This window comes from Solanum dulcamara, chromosome 4, assembly GCF_947179165.1.
Source record: "Solanum dulcamara chromosome 4, daSolDulc1.2, whole genome shotgun sequence".
Taxonomy (NCBI): Eukaryota; Viridiplantae; Streptophyta; class Magnoliopsida; order Solanales; family Solanaceae; genus Solanum; species Solanum dulcamara.
This window is the reverse complement of record NC_077240.1, coordinates 8,046,146-8,062,951: the sequence shown is the minus strand read 5'-3', so window position 1 is coordinate 8,062,951 and position 16,806 is coordinate 8,046,146. Positions and strand designations below refer to the sequence as shown.

The following is a 16,806-nucleotide window of genomic DNA, read 5'->3' as shown; positions in this document are numbered from 1 at the left end:
AGTGAGCCTATATTTTGGTAACCCGTCCAACCCGTCCATATTTTAATGAGTTGGGTGAGTGATTTTTTAGATGGATAAAATATGGGTTTAAACTCATATTTAACCCATAGAAATATGGGTATTCATGAGTAAAATATGGGTAAACTATGGATTAGCCAAATGGGTTAAGTTTTCAACTTTTATTCACTCAAAATTCATGATATCACCAAAAATATTATAATTTCCCTGTCTTTTTATGTTCTTCATTAATACTAATTATTCTTATCCATAATTTAAAAAATAATTAAAGAATTTTAAAAATTAAAAAATTAAAAAGGAGAAGTCTTTAGCCCTCGAAGTGGGTTTCGATTCGAAAGTTGGATTCTGGATTGAGAGTCGGGATCGAGTCCCAAATCAAATATCGAGATGGGGACAGAAATTTAAAACAAAATAGAACAATGCGACTTTGCGAGGTATGCTCGTAATTTTAAAGTTAAAACTGGAAGGGGTCGAAGTGTAAGTATGTGAAACTAAAAAGGGTGCACTGTGACTTCCAAAATATATACAAGAACCAAGCGGAGCGGAAAAATACCCGAAAGTTGGATTTAAATTGACCTGATAAATCTTGAAGCCTAGGGTTTCTCCGACTCTCGTTCTCTCTCCGGCGTACACCGGGAAATCGAATTGGTTAGTGGAAAATCTTGAAATACTCGGATAATTCTGCGAAATCGTAAGTAGTTTGATAAAGAAAAAGGGAAAAGATGCAAAGCGGAGGAGATGAAGTTAGCATTGAAGAATTGGCTTCGAATCTCACTACTTACAAAGATCAACTTCAGCAGGTAAAAACCCTAATTTATTACCTTTCTGAATTGTAATTGTAATTTTGAAGAGTTTTCTTCCTCAATTTCGTTTAATTTTGCCATGCTCATCTTGAAAGCCTTTTTATCTTTTCTTGTTTTTGATAGTTCTTTGTTTTCTTGAACTCAAACGGTTACTATATTGATCATCTGTCTTAATTTCAAGAGTTTGTTCGAATTAAGTGAAACTCATAGCTTATGTACACATACACATCATTGCATGGATGCCAACCTTCAAGATGTAATTAGGTGGTTCGAGTAACGGTACTAGAAAAAAGACTGTATTTTGGGGTGGGGATTGTCATTTTCTTTTGATTTTAAAGGATAATAAAATCCCTGGGTGCTACTTTTTTGGTGTGGTGTAAACTTAAACTTTTGACGATAGAAATAGCTTAGGCCAGTTTCATTAGTATTCGAGTTGAAGGAGCCTCGGAAATAATGAGCTTGGTGATCCAACCCATAGAGGTACCATAACCCCTGCCAAGCATTTCCTAGAGTCGCATTAGAATTAACTTTGCTTAAGGACAATTTTATTTGATAGAAGACATAAGATTAGTAATGAGGTTCTTTGGGAGAAGGTACGAGTGACCTCTTTGGCGGAGAAGATGAGGGAAGCGAAGCTGAGATGGTTTGGACATATGCAAAGGATGGGCATTGACGCCCCAGTGAGGAGGTTCGAGAGGCTAGTTGTAGGGGATCTCAGGAGGGGTAGAGGTGGGCCGAAGAAAAATTGGGGTGAGGTGATTAGAAAAGACTTGGTGCAACTCCGTATTACCGAGGACATGACTCTAAATAGGAAGGAGTGGAGGACGCGTATTACGGTAGAAGGCTAGTAGGGGTGAAGGTTAGTGAAGGCTTAGTGTGTTATTTTGGGTATCATGTTTCTATTATCACACTATTTTGTGGTTGTTATTGTTTCTTTCTTGTAGACTTTATATTTGTTGTTCTTATTAACTGCCATGCTTTCTTCATTGTTTCTCCTCCTTTTTTACTTGGGTTTGAGGCACTTGAGCCGAGGGTCTTTCGAAAACAGCCTCTTTACCTCCTTGAGGTAGTGGTAAGGTCTGTGTACACTCTACCCTCCTCAGACCCCACTTAGTGGGATATCCCTGGGTATGTTGTTGTTGTTGCATAAGAGACGGAGTGTCCTGGCTGATAATGTCCTATGTCTGATTTTTGGTTGTATTGATATTAAGTTGACTTGGTAACATTAGAACGTTAAGAGACTTCACTGTACTTTGGAGGCTCTGACTGATGCTGTCTGAGGTGGGACCAGAAACAAAGTGTATGGTCCCTGTTGGTTTTTCTAGAAGGGTTAATCAACTGCTGGCAATAAAAACTACCAAATATTGTAGAAAGGAGATACGCTTATGTTATTCCTAATTGCACTCTTTCACTCAAGTATATCTCGTTTCTAAAATGTTGCAGCTCCTGTACTTCAAATTTACAATTTTTCCTTTATTATTTACCAGGTGCGACAACTGTTACACGATGAACCAGACAACTCCGAATATATAGACATGGAGAAAGAGCTCGATGAGGTGACATTTTGCACTTGTTTTTGGTTCTGCACTTTTTCTTTCAAATGTTCTCCTTTTTTGAGAAAATTTCTTTCAAGTCTTTTGTTAATAGTATCTCCCCTCAGCTTATCACCACTATCCCATCATTTTCCTGAGAAATCCATTAGCACAAAAGGTTAAGTCTTCTTTGTAGATAATTATTATCTCTCTTTTCTGAATTAATTACAAGTATCACTTTCTTCTCTCTTTTTCTCACACAAACATTATATTGCCAATAAACAAGCAGTGAAGGAACTATTCGTGACTGAAGAAACATAGGTTTATCATTTGGTTTTAAAGGTGAGGATTTTATTTCATAGAGTAAATATTACCCCACTGGTAGTGAGGCGTGTGGCGATTGTAAAATTTTGGAGCTAGCAACTTTCTCAAGGTGTCCATCACTTTCGTGTCTTGATTCCATTGCAGGTCAGCGATATGTGATGGTGGCCAGCATACCTCTATCCCATGATTTCAGATGTCACTCTGTGAATCTAAGTTTGGAATTAAAAAATTAATTTGTTTCTTGAATCTTGCAAAGCAAATAGTTCTAAACCAGGATAACTTTCTGAAATGCAGGTGATTGCCTTAACCGAAGAGCTCCTTGTAACTGCAAAACGAAGTGAAGATGGAATGGGTACCGGGGCCAGTGCTGATATATCTCATGGTTTCCACCATTCTGAGAATTCTTATATGGTATATCATAAAGATTACATTGTTAGAGTTATATTTTTATCCTTTGGTGGATATTCCTCTCCCTATAATTCTTGAAAAGCATTAAGTCTTAATTGGAAAAGATGGAATTAGCTAGTGCTGGTAATGATTGTATATCTAAAGTGGTTTCTTGTTAATATCTACTAAGAAAGGCTCCCTTCCTCTATGCTAGTTTGTAAAAAATGTTGTAATTCCCAACCTTTTTTAGGTAAGGAGCCTCCATGGATGTAATTGGCTTTATCTTTTTTTATTTATTTTGGGCACGATGGTATGAATCCTCTATATCTTAAATACTCTGCTTGGGTCAACGTAGAATATTGTGTTTCTTTCCTTTTGATGGATTGTACATTAATTCCATGGTAAGTTGAGTAAATTGGCAACTTCATTCTTCTGTCATGCGTATTCGGTATTACAGATTTGATCCTTTTTTCGGTTAATGGTCATAAATGTTTTATTGATAGGCTTCTCTCATGTCTCTTTTCATTCACTTATGCCTTATACCCCCATAGAGGTGTTCCGAAGAGAGTGGAGTGGGGTTGGAGGCTGGGATGGTCCTTTTTGTTTTGCTTGGTTCCTAACTTCCTCTGCCCACAGGAATTGGGATCAATATTGGACCATGCAGATAAGTTTCCTGTGGGCACTAAAGTACAAGCTGTTTATAGTGAAGACGGAGAGTGGTGAGTAGAAGCTTCCGTGATGAATTGCTCTTTTTTGGTTTTTCAACTTTAGAAGATCTTTTACTCTCGTCAATTGTTCTTTACCTTTTCTCTCTCTTGCTCATTGTTGATTTAGTTGATTTTCCAGGTATGATGCCACTATTCATGCACATACTCCAAATGGCTATTATGTCTATTATGATGAATGGGGTAACAAGGAAGAGGTACTGCCTTCTTCTTTATGCTTTTATGGGACGTGTCTTGATTCGCTTCGAAGCCTGTTTCAGTTTTGAGCATTCTTCTTCTTCTTTTTTTCTTTTCTTTTAACTACTATATCTATGTTGTTTTGGTCTAAATAATCTTGATCTTGTTACTCCTGCTAACTAGGCTAGACCATTTCCCTTTTCCAGCTTCTCTGTTGCCTTTGGTCTAAACCAAAATGCCAACGACAGAAACACCGAAATACGAACACTTTTTTATGCCTAGTTATCCCCTTTTTGCATTGAGTAAAGTCTTGCCTAGAGTTGGGACTCTTTATTTTAAATGATGCTACCTTGCGATTTAATACTAGCATATTTACTGTTGTTGCCGCTACCAAATATCAAGAGGATAGACGAATAAGTATCACAAGAATCTGTTCTGTGATATGCTTAATCCTGCTTATGTCAAGTGGTCTAAATTATTGAGTGCTGATGGTTTTGTTATGATGCTCAAATTTCATTGTTAATCAATAAAGGAACTGTGTTTGCAAGGGGTTTGTGGCTTGATAATATGTCCAATTATTGCTACTACACTCTGGAATATGAAATCAGTTCTTTGGTGATCAACCAAGGGTTAAAAATCTAAAAATTCTAACCAATCAAAAGAAGTCTACAATTTTTTCTTTATCTGGTAAATTGAGCATATGTTATGAGGCACTGTTTATTTAACTATGTAATCATAATTAACGAGGCATCGTCAATTTTGCTTCTTTAAGCGTTTGCAGTTGCCGTGGTTGCTGACTTCCAGGTTCTACTCTCACCATGACTGCTGCTTTTCCTAAAGTCTGTTCTTGGGTTAGGAATTAGGGCCATCTTTAGTTCTCAATCGAAATTAAGAAAGGATTGCTTCACTTGTTTTTGATCTGTTCTGGGCCTCTCTGGATTATGCCATTTTAAATTTTTTCCCTTTTTTTTGCTCTGATACACAAATGCAAAAAATACAACGATCATTTGATTGTATGTTCAGGTGTATCGGGGAAAATTTATGAAAGAGAAGAATCAAATAATTTTTCATGGTGGAATGAAATCTCTCCCATCTCCCATTTTCTTTCGGGCCTTTCATATGGATGTTGAAAGTACCGTGAGATGTGTATCAATATGCCAATGTCATACTGTCACAAACATAGATAAATAGGATGCCTGCTAGGTTAAGTGTCGGAGTTAATGTGAGATTTTAATGTAACATCAACAACTTGGAATTTCAGGTGGATCATGCTAATATAAGACCACTTCAAGAGGCATCTGTCAACCCTTTAGTTGAAGCAGAAAAGATTGCTGAGGCCACAAAGCAAGCTCTCAAACGAAAGATAGCTCAAGCTGCAGCCAGTGATATGCAGACTCGGAGTTTGCCAGCAAAGCTTCTCATTGATCCTAATGATCCAGAAGATGTGGTATGTTAAATGTCAATTTTAGAGTTGAGGGTAGGGAAAATGATATTTGAGAACAAACTTGGTATTCCTCCATGTTTTCTGTTGTATTTTGCCTCATCAATTTACTTGATATGTTGATAGGATAGGCTATATGGTTGGGGTCTAATTTTCTTAAAGTAATATTAATTTTCTTGCAAGAGTTCAGCTCTGCAACATTTGCAGACTGGCCTAGGTACTGTAATTTCAAAGCAGTTACAAGTAATTCAACATTACTGATAAGTAAAATTTAAAGGCTTCATTAGAGCAGGGGTTAGTTGATTTTTTGTCACGACCCAAAATGGGCCATGAGAGGCACCCACACTTATCCTCCTAGGTGGGAGAACCAACGCTACAAACCCCAACTTATGTTAGCGATTCAACTTATGGAATACTACAATAATGTGGAAGCCCAACATACGAAAGTAAGAAACAACAATCCACTAGGGCTTAATACATATCATTCCCAAAACCTGAAAGTCATCACATCAAGGACATCTAATTCTAAAATACTAAGTCTGGAAATACAAACGCTAGAGTAAAATAATTAACAGTTCGTGTCCGAAAACTAAGGACATCATGTCATGACTGAGAGAATCCAACACGAGCTAGAAGGAATAACTCACTCTCGAACCTGATGTGCTGGACACTGGCAATAGCTGAGGTCGAGTCGAAGTCGATGGTACACTCGCTGCACTCCACAAAAGGAAAACAAAGAAAAATACTAGTAGGGGTCAGTACAGGGCAACATGTACTGAGTAGGTATCATTGGCCGACTTGAAATAGGAACCAATATGTATAAAGTAATAGCAGAAAGTCAACTATAGCACTTAACAGGTGGCAAATAACAAGATCAAGATCAAGTGACAACACAATGAGATAATTACATAATCAGTCAACAATATCAAGAACATACGTGAGGACTCAGGCCTCCACACCACGTTTTTTTGGAAAATGGCTTATTTGAGATTGGGTAGTATCAGGTCATTTAATTTATTTTTCTTTAATATTATCGTGCCGGAACGTGACACCCGATCCAAATATATCTTGTCGGAATATGACACCGGATCCAAATATACTGTGTTGGCTCGTGACACCCAATCCAAATATATCGTGTCGGAACGTGACATCTGATTCAAATATACCATGTCAGCTCGTGACACCCGATCCAAATATACCATGTCGGCTCGTGACACCCGATCCAAATATACCGTGTCGGCTCATGACACCCATCCAAATATACCATGTCGGAACGTGATACTTGATTCAAATATAATTAATTTATCATTTTTTATTATCACATTCTACTTCATTAACAATATTTCATCAAGTCTTCTTTATTCAAGACGTCACTTGTGTTAGGGCAAGTTTAACATTATGGATTTCACGGTCTCGGGATTATAGACCAATAACAACAACATATCAATCATTCAAACCACAATAATCAAATGCATAGTAAACTTCACACATTACTCAAAGACTATCAATTGCTTTTAAGAGTCTATCTATATCATAGAATAAACTATAACCTACCTCAATCGAAGAATCTAAGTCAAGCAAGCTAATCCACTAATCTATCAAATATATAATATTCATAAGTACACGAGTCTGTAGACACCCATATTACTATATGTCTAGTTTAGGCCCAAAAATTCACCCAATTTTATAATCAATTTCGTAAATCTCAAGTCTATGGTTAAGTCTTAATTTATTTAAATATCATACACCTAATAATATTCATATAATACAATACACCTAATATTTAATTACATATCTCATTATGCCAAAATTTGGAGTATACCGAACTATATGCCCAATACCTTACTGTGAAGACACATTCTGAACCTTAACTTCTTGCAACCTATTCATATAATATAGTATCCATCCAATCATTGGTCATCATTACTTCATGATGACCTTTGGTCAATAATCACACGATATTGCCCACAATTTCAATGGCAACCTCACATTCATTAACTAAAATCCAATTCTTATAACATACCAATATAAAGTAATATTTCAACTTCAAAACTACTAAAAACCACTACAGATTGGAGAGATGCAAAAATAGATACGGCCTTTACCTGAAAGGGTTCCGCTGCTTCGTGTTGACGCCGAGGCAAGGTTTTTGCTCGGCCTTTTCTCTTTTCTTTTCTAAATTTATTATGTACTAAAAGTCACAAACCCCAATTATTTTAATAAATAAAGTGGTATATGATATTAAATAAATTATCAATTTAGTCCACTAATTAAATTAGTTATCTAAAGTTACCCCTCAACCAAATAACGTAGTTATTGAATAGTCCAAAATATCCATTAAACATTTACGGGATGAGTCTTTTATGAAATAAAAAGTTCTTGTACTCAAAATGACCTAATGGGTCGTTACATTTTTTACATGGTTACTCATCCACCTTTACTTGCTTTCACCTCTTGGCTTCTCTGGTTTCTTGATTTGACAGAAATTGTCTGTTTTTGTTTTCATCCCTGCTCACGACCTCATCTTTATTCTTCATAGAAAGCTGCCAAAAAGAAAAAGATTCATGCTTTCAAGTCTAAGGTGCGGATAGAGCAACTTGAGGTTGCTCAAAACAAGAGGCAAAATGCTTGGCAACAATTTCAGTCAACTAAAGGCCAGACTAAGAAGGTATGCTGGTCGGTTATTCTCAGATTTGCTAAACCTGATGTATGAATTGCGATTTTAAGAGTGTGCTTACTATGCAATATGATAATGGCTTGTTGTCAATCAATATGCTGGCATTACATAACATCAAAGGGTATGATTAGTTGTGATTGTCTTCTGTAATAATATATCCTTTGAACTGTTTCACTTTCACGCAGTGCTTACCTCTAAATATTGCTCTCACTGCTAACCCTTGAAATTTAAATAAATTACGATTTACAGATCTAACAAAACAAAAGGCTGAGTAATGATTTTAACCTAAGACAAGAAGCTGAGTGCAAGGTGGGTGTATGTTGGGGGTATTTATCAAGCAAAAGTTTTTGGGTTTATGATATTGGTATTGTTTTAATGCCGTGCATCTTCTTGTTTATCATTGCTTCTTTTTGGGAATAAAGAATTATGATTGTGCTTTTTATGAAAAACAATGGATACTCAGTTACCGCCTTGCCCTGTCTATTATATTTCTCATGACAGAAAAATTATATTGATTACTTCTATCAAATGCTGTTCATGTATATAAACAACTCCATGATTTTACTTTTGTGTTTGTTAAAAGCTTGCATTTATTTGCAAAATATTTCACTTGGCTACTGGATTTTCTTTATCCGATGGTTGTCTTAGTTATTCATAGTTTTGTTTGTGGTCCCAAAGTAGTAGACAGATCTGTGTGGCACTACACTTGTATCATCCTTTTTAGAACCTTGTAAGCTGCTGTTTCTTAAGCGTATTATTTATTTTTTAGGTGGGCTTTTTCTCTGGTCGAAAGCGTGAGAGTATCTTCAAGTCCCCGGAAGATCCTCATGGTAAGGTTGGTGTAACTGGAAGTGGCAAAGGTTTAACAGACTTTCAAAAGAGGGAAAAACATTTGCATCTCAAAGGGGCAAATGCTGAGGGTTCTGATGAATAGATTTTGGTCCCCATACCATTGTCTGTTGGCTACCTTAAGTTCAGTATGTTCCCTACCTATATGTAAACTTATGTTTCTCCCTAGTACAGAGTTCTTGGTGACTCAGCCAGTATTTACTTTTCACTCTTTTTATTTTTCGGTCTTTTTTCATGTATCAACCAAGTGATTTTAGTTCCTGGCTTTATTGCCTCGACTGGGTTGATTCATTCTGACAGTCATCTTAATCTACTATAATTTTGTCACATTTTCGTGTACATTAGAGGAACTCAAGATTAGCTACTGGCATTTTGTCACATTTTCGTGTACTTAATCCACTCTAGATAAGCTTATGGTTAATACATAAAAACCTCCATAAACTCCGTGGCCTGCAACCTTCGTACTAAACTATGGGGTGTTGCTATCATCCCCTTGAACTATACTGTATCTTATTTAAAACCTCTTCTGCAGCCAAGTGCTATGGCAAGTTGCTTCTCTTTCTATGTGCTCTGTGAAAGTTAAAAATTAGGTCATAAAGCAAATCATGTGGTACTTCTGCATTCATTTCAAAAATAAGTACTTATTTCTATATCTCCTACATCCTTTGCAAATAACACTAAACCCAAATGAAATTCATAATGTTAAGATAAATTTATCAGCAAGTTCCATCTGCATTATAGACTAGGCTTATCCAATTCCATAGCAAGTTCATGAGTTGGTTGGATGTTCACACAATTAATTTAATCTTTATCTGAGGAAGCTGAAAGATACCCTTTGATTTGATGTCACATTTAATTCGATAAACTTGTATATCATAATCTTAGAAATACACTTAGATGGGAAAAGTGGTCTAGGAAATTATTTCATAAAAAAACATACTTCCAAGTTCCATCTGCATTATAGACTAGGCTTATCCAATTCCAGTAAGGAAGGAGAATAATAGTAATAATTGAAGAAAAAAAAATTAAGTCATACTGATTCAAATTGTATTGCTAGAAGCTATGATACATATGATGACCGAAGGGATGGAACCACATATTTATGCATGAACAATGTTTTGGGACACTTTTAGTTAACATACTAATGACCATTTGAAGAAGTGGTTTTTTAAAAGGGAATATAAGAGGGGAGTAGGTAGGGGCCAAGCTCCAACACCAAAAACATGTCTGAGACATGTTTCACTTGAGAAGACTAAATGATTGAGGTAAAAACAGTAAAATTGAGGACATCATGTTTATGTATAGCTAGCTTACTAGATTTTCCATTGAAATATCTATATATGTTTCCCCTTCCCACCTAAAAAAGCCCCACCTTGCCCTTCTCACTTACGTCTCTTTTTGACTTTATGTATGTGTGCTTTCACTATGTTCCATGAATATTCATCACATTGGAGTTGTTATATTTGCTTTAGAGGAGCCAAAAGAATTACACTATGCCAAAAAAGAGTTTATCAACTGTTGAAGGTTTTTGACATGAAGCTATTAGCATTGTAGTGGTATATTATTCAAAAGTTGTCTTAGATCACAAATTTGAATTCTTAGGTGTGACATACTTTTTTTATATTTTTTTGAATTTCTTAGTTGCAATTTTTCCAAGTGAGTGAAAGGTAAGGAACCAGACCTATTATTTGTTTAATTTTGTCATTCAAAAGAAAGTGAATATACAAGTCAATTTTTCCTTTTTTTTTTTGCTTGATAATGATGTACCAAAGAAATTTTGATACATTGAATCTTGTAAATGGAATGCTACCTAAATTCTATAAAGCCAGAGGTTGGGTAAGAACGACTGAAATAGCCTTTGAAAAGGAGACCTTTTTTTTTTCCAAAAAGTGTTTTACTATAAAATTATTAAATGGTTCCTTTTTTAAGTGTAAGTATTTAAATATTTTATATAATCAAGTAACTTGCAAGGTAAATACAAGTAAATTTTTAGGACAAACATTAATTAGTGTTGGAGTTATAGATGCATTTTACTATTAAAGTGCATGACATATCATGGGCATACAATTTAGAAAATAGTGTCATTATTCTTGGTAATTCATCCAACTACTATGACATGTTTTTCCTATTATATCTTACTAATTATCTCACTACACCTAAAATTAAACATTTACTATGTGAAAGAAATCCTACAACCATATATATATAGAGAGATATAGAGGATGTTTTCTTCCTTGTGTTGTGTAAATTAGTATTATATTATGTATGAAAAAGAATATTATTTGTGTCTATAATTGAAGGTTGGTGAAGTAAAAAGAGAGTTGAGACCAAAAAAAAATATTAAGTTTCCAACTTATTCTCAATAAAAGAGAATATTATTTATTGATGAATGAATGATTCTTATAATTAGTGGAGCTTTGGATTCTTCAATTAGTCAGGAGTTGTTCGACTCCTATAACAGTATCAAGTTGGTATATCTGAGGGGACAAGTCAACAATTATACTGTATGAATAATTGAAGAATAAAGATTATACCGCCGTGAACTTGAATCTCTTTTAAAGAAAGCAAGTTATCAATGCCTCTGAATATTTATTTATTTATTCATCTTTGTTAATTTCATTTTTTTCAATTGTACTTATGTTTTTTTTTACCAACAATTTGTAACATGATTGATAAAAAATGTTACTATCTTGTTACGGTCACATGTTAACCTATACTGATAAAAAGAGTACATATGACCTTAAAAAAAGATTTGATATAACCAACCAATAACATAATACCTCCATAATTAGTGGAACACTTATAATAGACATTTTACATATATATTCCAACATCACCTAAGTAGTAGAGTTAATTATATGTATCCCCATAATTGCCATAGGCACCTTAGAGAGCTAGCTAGGATTTAGAGACAATAAATTATTCCCCTAGCTAGAAGTACATAATAATTTATAATATTCCACTAAATTAAACTATGCCATCATTTCCAACAACTTTGGAATTGAATCCTTGATTTGTTGTTGCTGATGAAGATGCATTTTTGGAATACCATTTAGCCCAAAATAGATAATTGAGGAAATTGAGTAAACTCAGAATTGCTAGCAACCAATAGAAAAGATCAAGCCTGTCTTTGTTGAGATTGTTGTCACTAAGCCAGCCACCACCATGATGAGATGAAGTGATTTTGTTCACTAAAGAAACAAGAAGTGAGCTTAAGTAAAACCCAAATGAGTATGAACAATATGTAATGGCTGTTAAAAATGATTGCATTGACCCTTTTGAGGATTGTTTGTAGAAGAACTCAATTAGTCCAACTGCAGTGAACATTTCTGATATTCCAAATATCAAAAATTGTGGCGTGATCCAAAATATCGATATCGTTTCGTTCGAATCCACCATGGAAATTCTACGTTTGTTTTCCATTAAGGCTGCTGATACCATGGAGAAAGTCGCAAAGAATAAACCAACACCTATGCGTTGTAGAGGTGTGATGCCTGTTCAGACATAATATAAATAATTAGTAATTACGTATTGAATTCATAATTTTAACATTACCATGACTTAAATAGTACCTTAAAATATTTTAATGAGAGAGTCACAAACTTCAACATACCTGAATCATGACCGGTGAATTTTCTAGCAAATGGGACAAAGAATGTGTCATAGAGAGGTACTATGAAGATCAACATTATGTAAGGGATTGATTGAAGGGAAGCTGGAGGGATATGGAAGTTTTTAGTTAGTTTAGTGTTCATGGTACTTCCTTGTTGGACTGAAAATGTTTGAAGCTGTGCTAAAATGGTATTGAAAATTATAGTGCAAGCAAATATGGGAAGGACTGAAATAAGGATCTTCACTTGCTCTACTTGTGTTACTGTGCAAAGTCTCCATCCACTTATCTCTTTTGTGGTATTTTCTCCTTGTATTTTTATGCAAGCCTTGTCCAAGAACCTGAAAGAAAAAAAAAATCTTCGCGCATAAATATCATTTAGATGATTATAATTTATTTATTTTTTATATTGATGATGATGTTGTATATATTAACTTGAACTACTATTAAGGGAGAATTTAGATATAGATGATCACTTCTTATTATAGTGTCCCTGTAGAACATTATGATGATAATATTACTAATTGATCAGTTTAATCTCACATGAGGGGTTTGAGAAAGATGAAGTGTACACAGATTTTGTATATATCTCAGAAAAGTAGAAAAATTATTTTAAATTCTCGTATTTTTACATTATCAGACAAAAGATAATTGCAGGTAATTATTTATAAAAAAAAATAAGACTAATAATCTAAAAAATAATTTTATATACCTGAATCTATTTGTGTGGAGAAGAATGATGGGATTGGCATTAGGAGGAGCCTTGGTGGGGTGGGTCCTATGAAGCATACGTGCATCTGATGGAGAAACAAGTTTTCTATTTAAAAATGCTGCCACCAATACCTGCCATTAAACCACAAAACATATAAGAATAGTTAACACCACTTATTCCATTGTTCTCAAAACTATTTTTTATTTTTAAGTTTTAAGCTTTATATAGTGACAATTTAAAACTTATAGTGAAGATGCCACATTATGGAGAATTTAATAATGATGATGACACTAGTAAAAGAGAATTGGTCGGAAGATAAGCACCTTTTACTGTGTTTGAATCACCAAATGAGAAAACGATAGAAGCTCCAACAAGGATGAAAAAATAAAAAATGATGAGGCTCTTTCCTAGAAAATGCATGAATTGGAAGACGACAACTTACATAGGCTAAGTTGATTTAATTAAGTTGTTTTATTTAATTGAGAAATTAAATATAATGTTGTCAGTAAAAGAGGACGAAATTGCATCCATAATCAAATAATATTATTTATATTGAAGATTCACAAAAATAAAATTAAAAATGTAGCATTAACAAAAAGAGAAAATGGCAACCAGCCCAATTCTAGATCGTCATTATTACACATCCTTGTAATAATGTAATATTAAAGTTAGAACAAAAGTCAAACACAAAAGAAGGAATATTAAATTACAAAAACAAAAACTTGTGTCTTATCCTAAAAGTTTTTCAATGCTCCATTCGTACGCGTAATGGGACGATGGGACTGTTATTTTTATCCCACTGGCCAATTAAACTCGAGATAAAATAATTTAAAAGATTTTGATATTATCAGAATATTAAAAGATATTTATCCGCTTTAAAATTTAATATGAATAATCTTTAAAATACGATAAGTTAATTATTGGGTAAGAATGACCTCATAATATAAATATATTTTTTACCTGTGCAATGGGAGTGAAAATGCTTCCTTGAGGAGGTTTATTTGTGTAAAAAAGAGTGCCACAAACTAAGCAAATTAATCCCAAAGCCATAGCAGCAGCTGAGACACCAAATCCAACATCCATTCCAGAATGTGTTTGCACATAAACAAGTATTGTAAGTGCAATTAATTCACCCATTGAAAATGCAAAATAAGCAGCATTGAAATATCTTGAAAGTTGTTTTGACTGCTTTGGATTTTCTTGATTAAATTGGTCAGCACCATGGGCTATCATATTTGGCTTCACACATCCACTCCCTAATGCCACCAAATACAATGCCACAAAGAATATCAAGGCTTTCAAGCCTTTTGCCTCTACACATTGATCTCCATCTGTTAGCATGTTGCATTTTGGTGGCTTTAGCTGTGGTAGATGAGCTTGTACTGATAGTAATATGAAACCCTACACAAGTGAAAAAATTATTATTATTATGTTACGGAGTTGAGAGGCGGATTCAATTGTATGTCAGGTTCTTAATTATTCAGAAACCGACTATTTCTTGCAATTTTAGTAACCTTTTATGAATAAATTTATGCTCCGCATGCATGCTGCATCCACTTACAGGTTAAAGTTAACTTACAACAGTAACAGATATTGTTTCGTATCAAGTGTTATATGGTAATCTTGAAAAATAGAATAATAATAATATGTTATATAATCGGTTAAATTGCACAAACAGGTGTCAATTTTTATGTATATAATTTAAACTCAAAAATTAAATCAGTTTTTTTTTAGAGAAAATAAATTCATGCGTATCCGGAGGGAGATGAGCTCTCGATTTCAAGAATATTTATTTTTTCTCATTTTAATTTCTTCTGATGTGTTGAACAAATATGTTCAACCTAACCAAATTATATATCAAATACAAGTTTTTAGAGTACCCTTATTTTGACTTCTTTTTATAACATGATAATGACAAGTAAAATGAAAGCATTATGTAGGTTTGAAAAGTAGTTATAAATTAAAGCTTCATGTTTTATTTCAGACAAAACACATTCATTTAAGCATAGTAATACGTCTTTTTCAGTGTTTGTCAAAGGACCACCTAGCTAGCTTGGATATGAGTTTTTAACCAACTTGACATGGTATTTTAGATAAGAAAGCTATAAAAAGGAGAAAAGAGAGAATAACGTGTTTAACTTATATATATACATCATATCGTTGGTATAAAAAGAAGTTATACCCACCATCTTGTCACGATCTTTTATTTGTTGTAAGTAACAGATAATTAATCAGTTTCATTATCAAAATTACGAACTCTAAGGAATTGAAAAGGACATATATATATATATATATATAAATATAAATAAAGGAAAATGTACCGAAAGTTCAATAAAGCCAAATATGAGGATGGTCCAGAAGGAAGCAAGATAAGAGTCGGATAGATAGCCTCCAAGCAATGAAAGGATGAAAATAGTGCCAATAAAGTTTGTCACAATATTTGCTGATTCTGACAATGAAAAGTGCATCTCATTTATAACATATGTTATAAGGTTATTCCCAACTGCTGCTATTCCCATTATCTCAAATCCTTGCAAACCTGCATTTTTATTTAAATTTTTTAAATTATATATAACTATACTCAATGTAAAAAGTTTTTGAGTTCAGATGAATTTGTGTCAATGCACATAACTTAAACACATGGTATGTATAGAAAAGGATAATGAGTAGTACCAAGAACAAAGGCAGCAGCTTTCATTCCACCATGTTTGATTGGATTTGAAGGTCTTCCTCTCCAATCAACACTTGTAGTACTATTGATGAGCTCTTGATCACAATTATTAATATTGTTGTCTTCTCTGCCTGCCTCCATCTCCATATATTTAATTAACAACTTCAATTCAATTCTAGTTTTCTATATATATTTTTTTTTCAAGAGATTAATAAAAATGAAGCAAAAGAAAAGACAGTTTTGTGTGGGAAAGGTAAGAAGAGGGCGTGGGGGAAATTAAAGTTGTCTCATGCTCTATTAATGTGCTGAAAATGAGGGAAGTGAGCTCTCCTATTTATATTAAAAATATCCACCTAATAGCGCTTCCGTTTGATATTGAGACAAACAGACACCACTCTCCAGTTACTATTTATCAATTACCCGCACATTATAAATACACACAAACTCCCCCTTTAGTTGTCCCGTCAAAACGGGGTGAATTTCATTGTTGATAAGGGTTTGATTTACTAGTTTTTTTACCTATTTTTTTTCCTGTTAAAAAGAAAAAAGAAAAAGCACCTTTAGCTTCTATTTCTGGCCTCCATTCACTGTTACTTGTCCTCTATTCTAAAAATGGATTTTCACTTTAACTTGTAAGATTATTATATTTTTTTTCGATGTTTTACTCTTAACATTAATTACTTATTCCCCAAAATTATTTTTCAAGATCTAATCATAAATATCAATTAGCAGGGGTAGTGTGGTAAAAATAGTCATGCCAATTATTATTATTTTAATGGGTGTGACAAGTACAAATATGAAAAGTAAAAATAAACTGATGGAGTAATTTATAAAATCAAAAGATAATTCTAATAATTAGAAGTGATATAGTATTATTTAT

The 16,806-nt window shown here is 33.8% G+C and overlaps 2 protein-coding genes across 2 annotated transcripts; one reads left to right on the top strand and one right to left on the bottom strand.

The window, feature by feature from the left end:
- Nucleotides 1–536: 536 nt before the first annotated feature.
- On the top strand, nt 537–9,260 carry LOC129885949 (uncharacterized). Its single transcript, XM_055960443.1, has 8 exons — nt 537–818; nt 2,309–2,377; nt 2,972–3,088; nt 3,701–3,783; nt 3,911–3,986; nt 5,228–5,413; nt 7,947–8,075; nt 8,854–9,260. The coding sequence occupies exons 1-8, from the start codon at nt 741–743 to the stop codon at nt 9,016–9,018; spliced, it is 903 nt and encodes a 300-aa protein (XP_055816418.1). The 5' UTR covers nt 537–740; the 3' UTR covers nt 9,019–9,260.
- A 2,431-nt stretch (nt 9,261–11,691) lies between these two features.
- Nucleotides 11,692–16,336, bottom strand: LOC129885948 (protein NRT1/ PTR FAMILY 4.3). The gene is made up of 6 exons (XM_055960442.1): nt 15,929–16,336; nt 15,577–15,794; nt 14,216–14,656; nt 13,256–13,386; nt 12,547–12,884; nt 11,692–12,427 (listed from the first exon to the last, which is right to left on the bottom strand). The coding sequence occupies exons 1-6, from the start codon at nt 16,071–16,073 to the stop codon at nt 11,901–11,903; spliced, it is 1,800 nt and encodes a 599-aa protein (XP_055816417.1). The 5' UTR covers nt 16,074–16,336; the 3' UTR covers nt 11,692–11,900.
- Between the last annotated feature and the right edge of the window lie 470 nt (nt 16,337–16,806).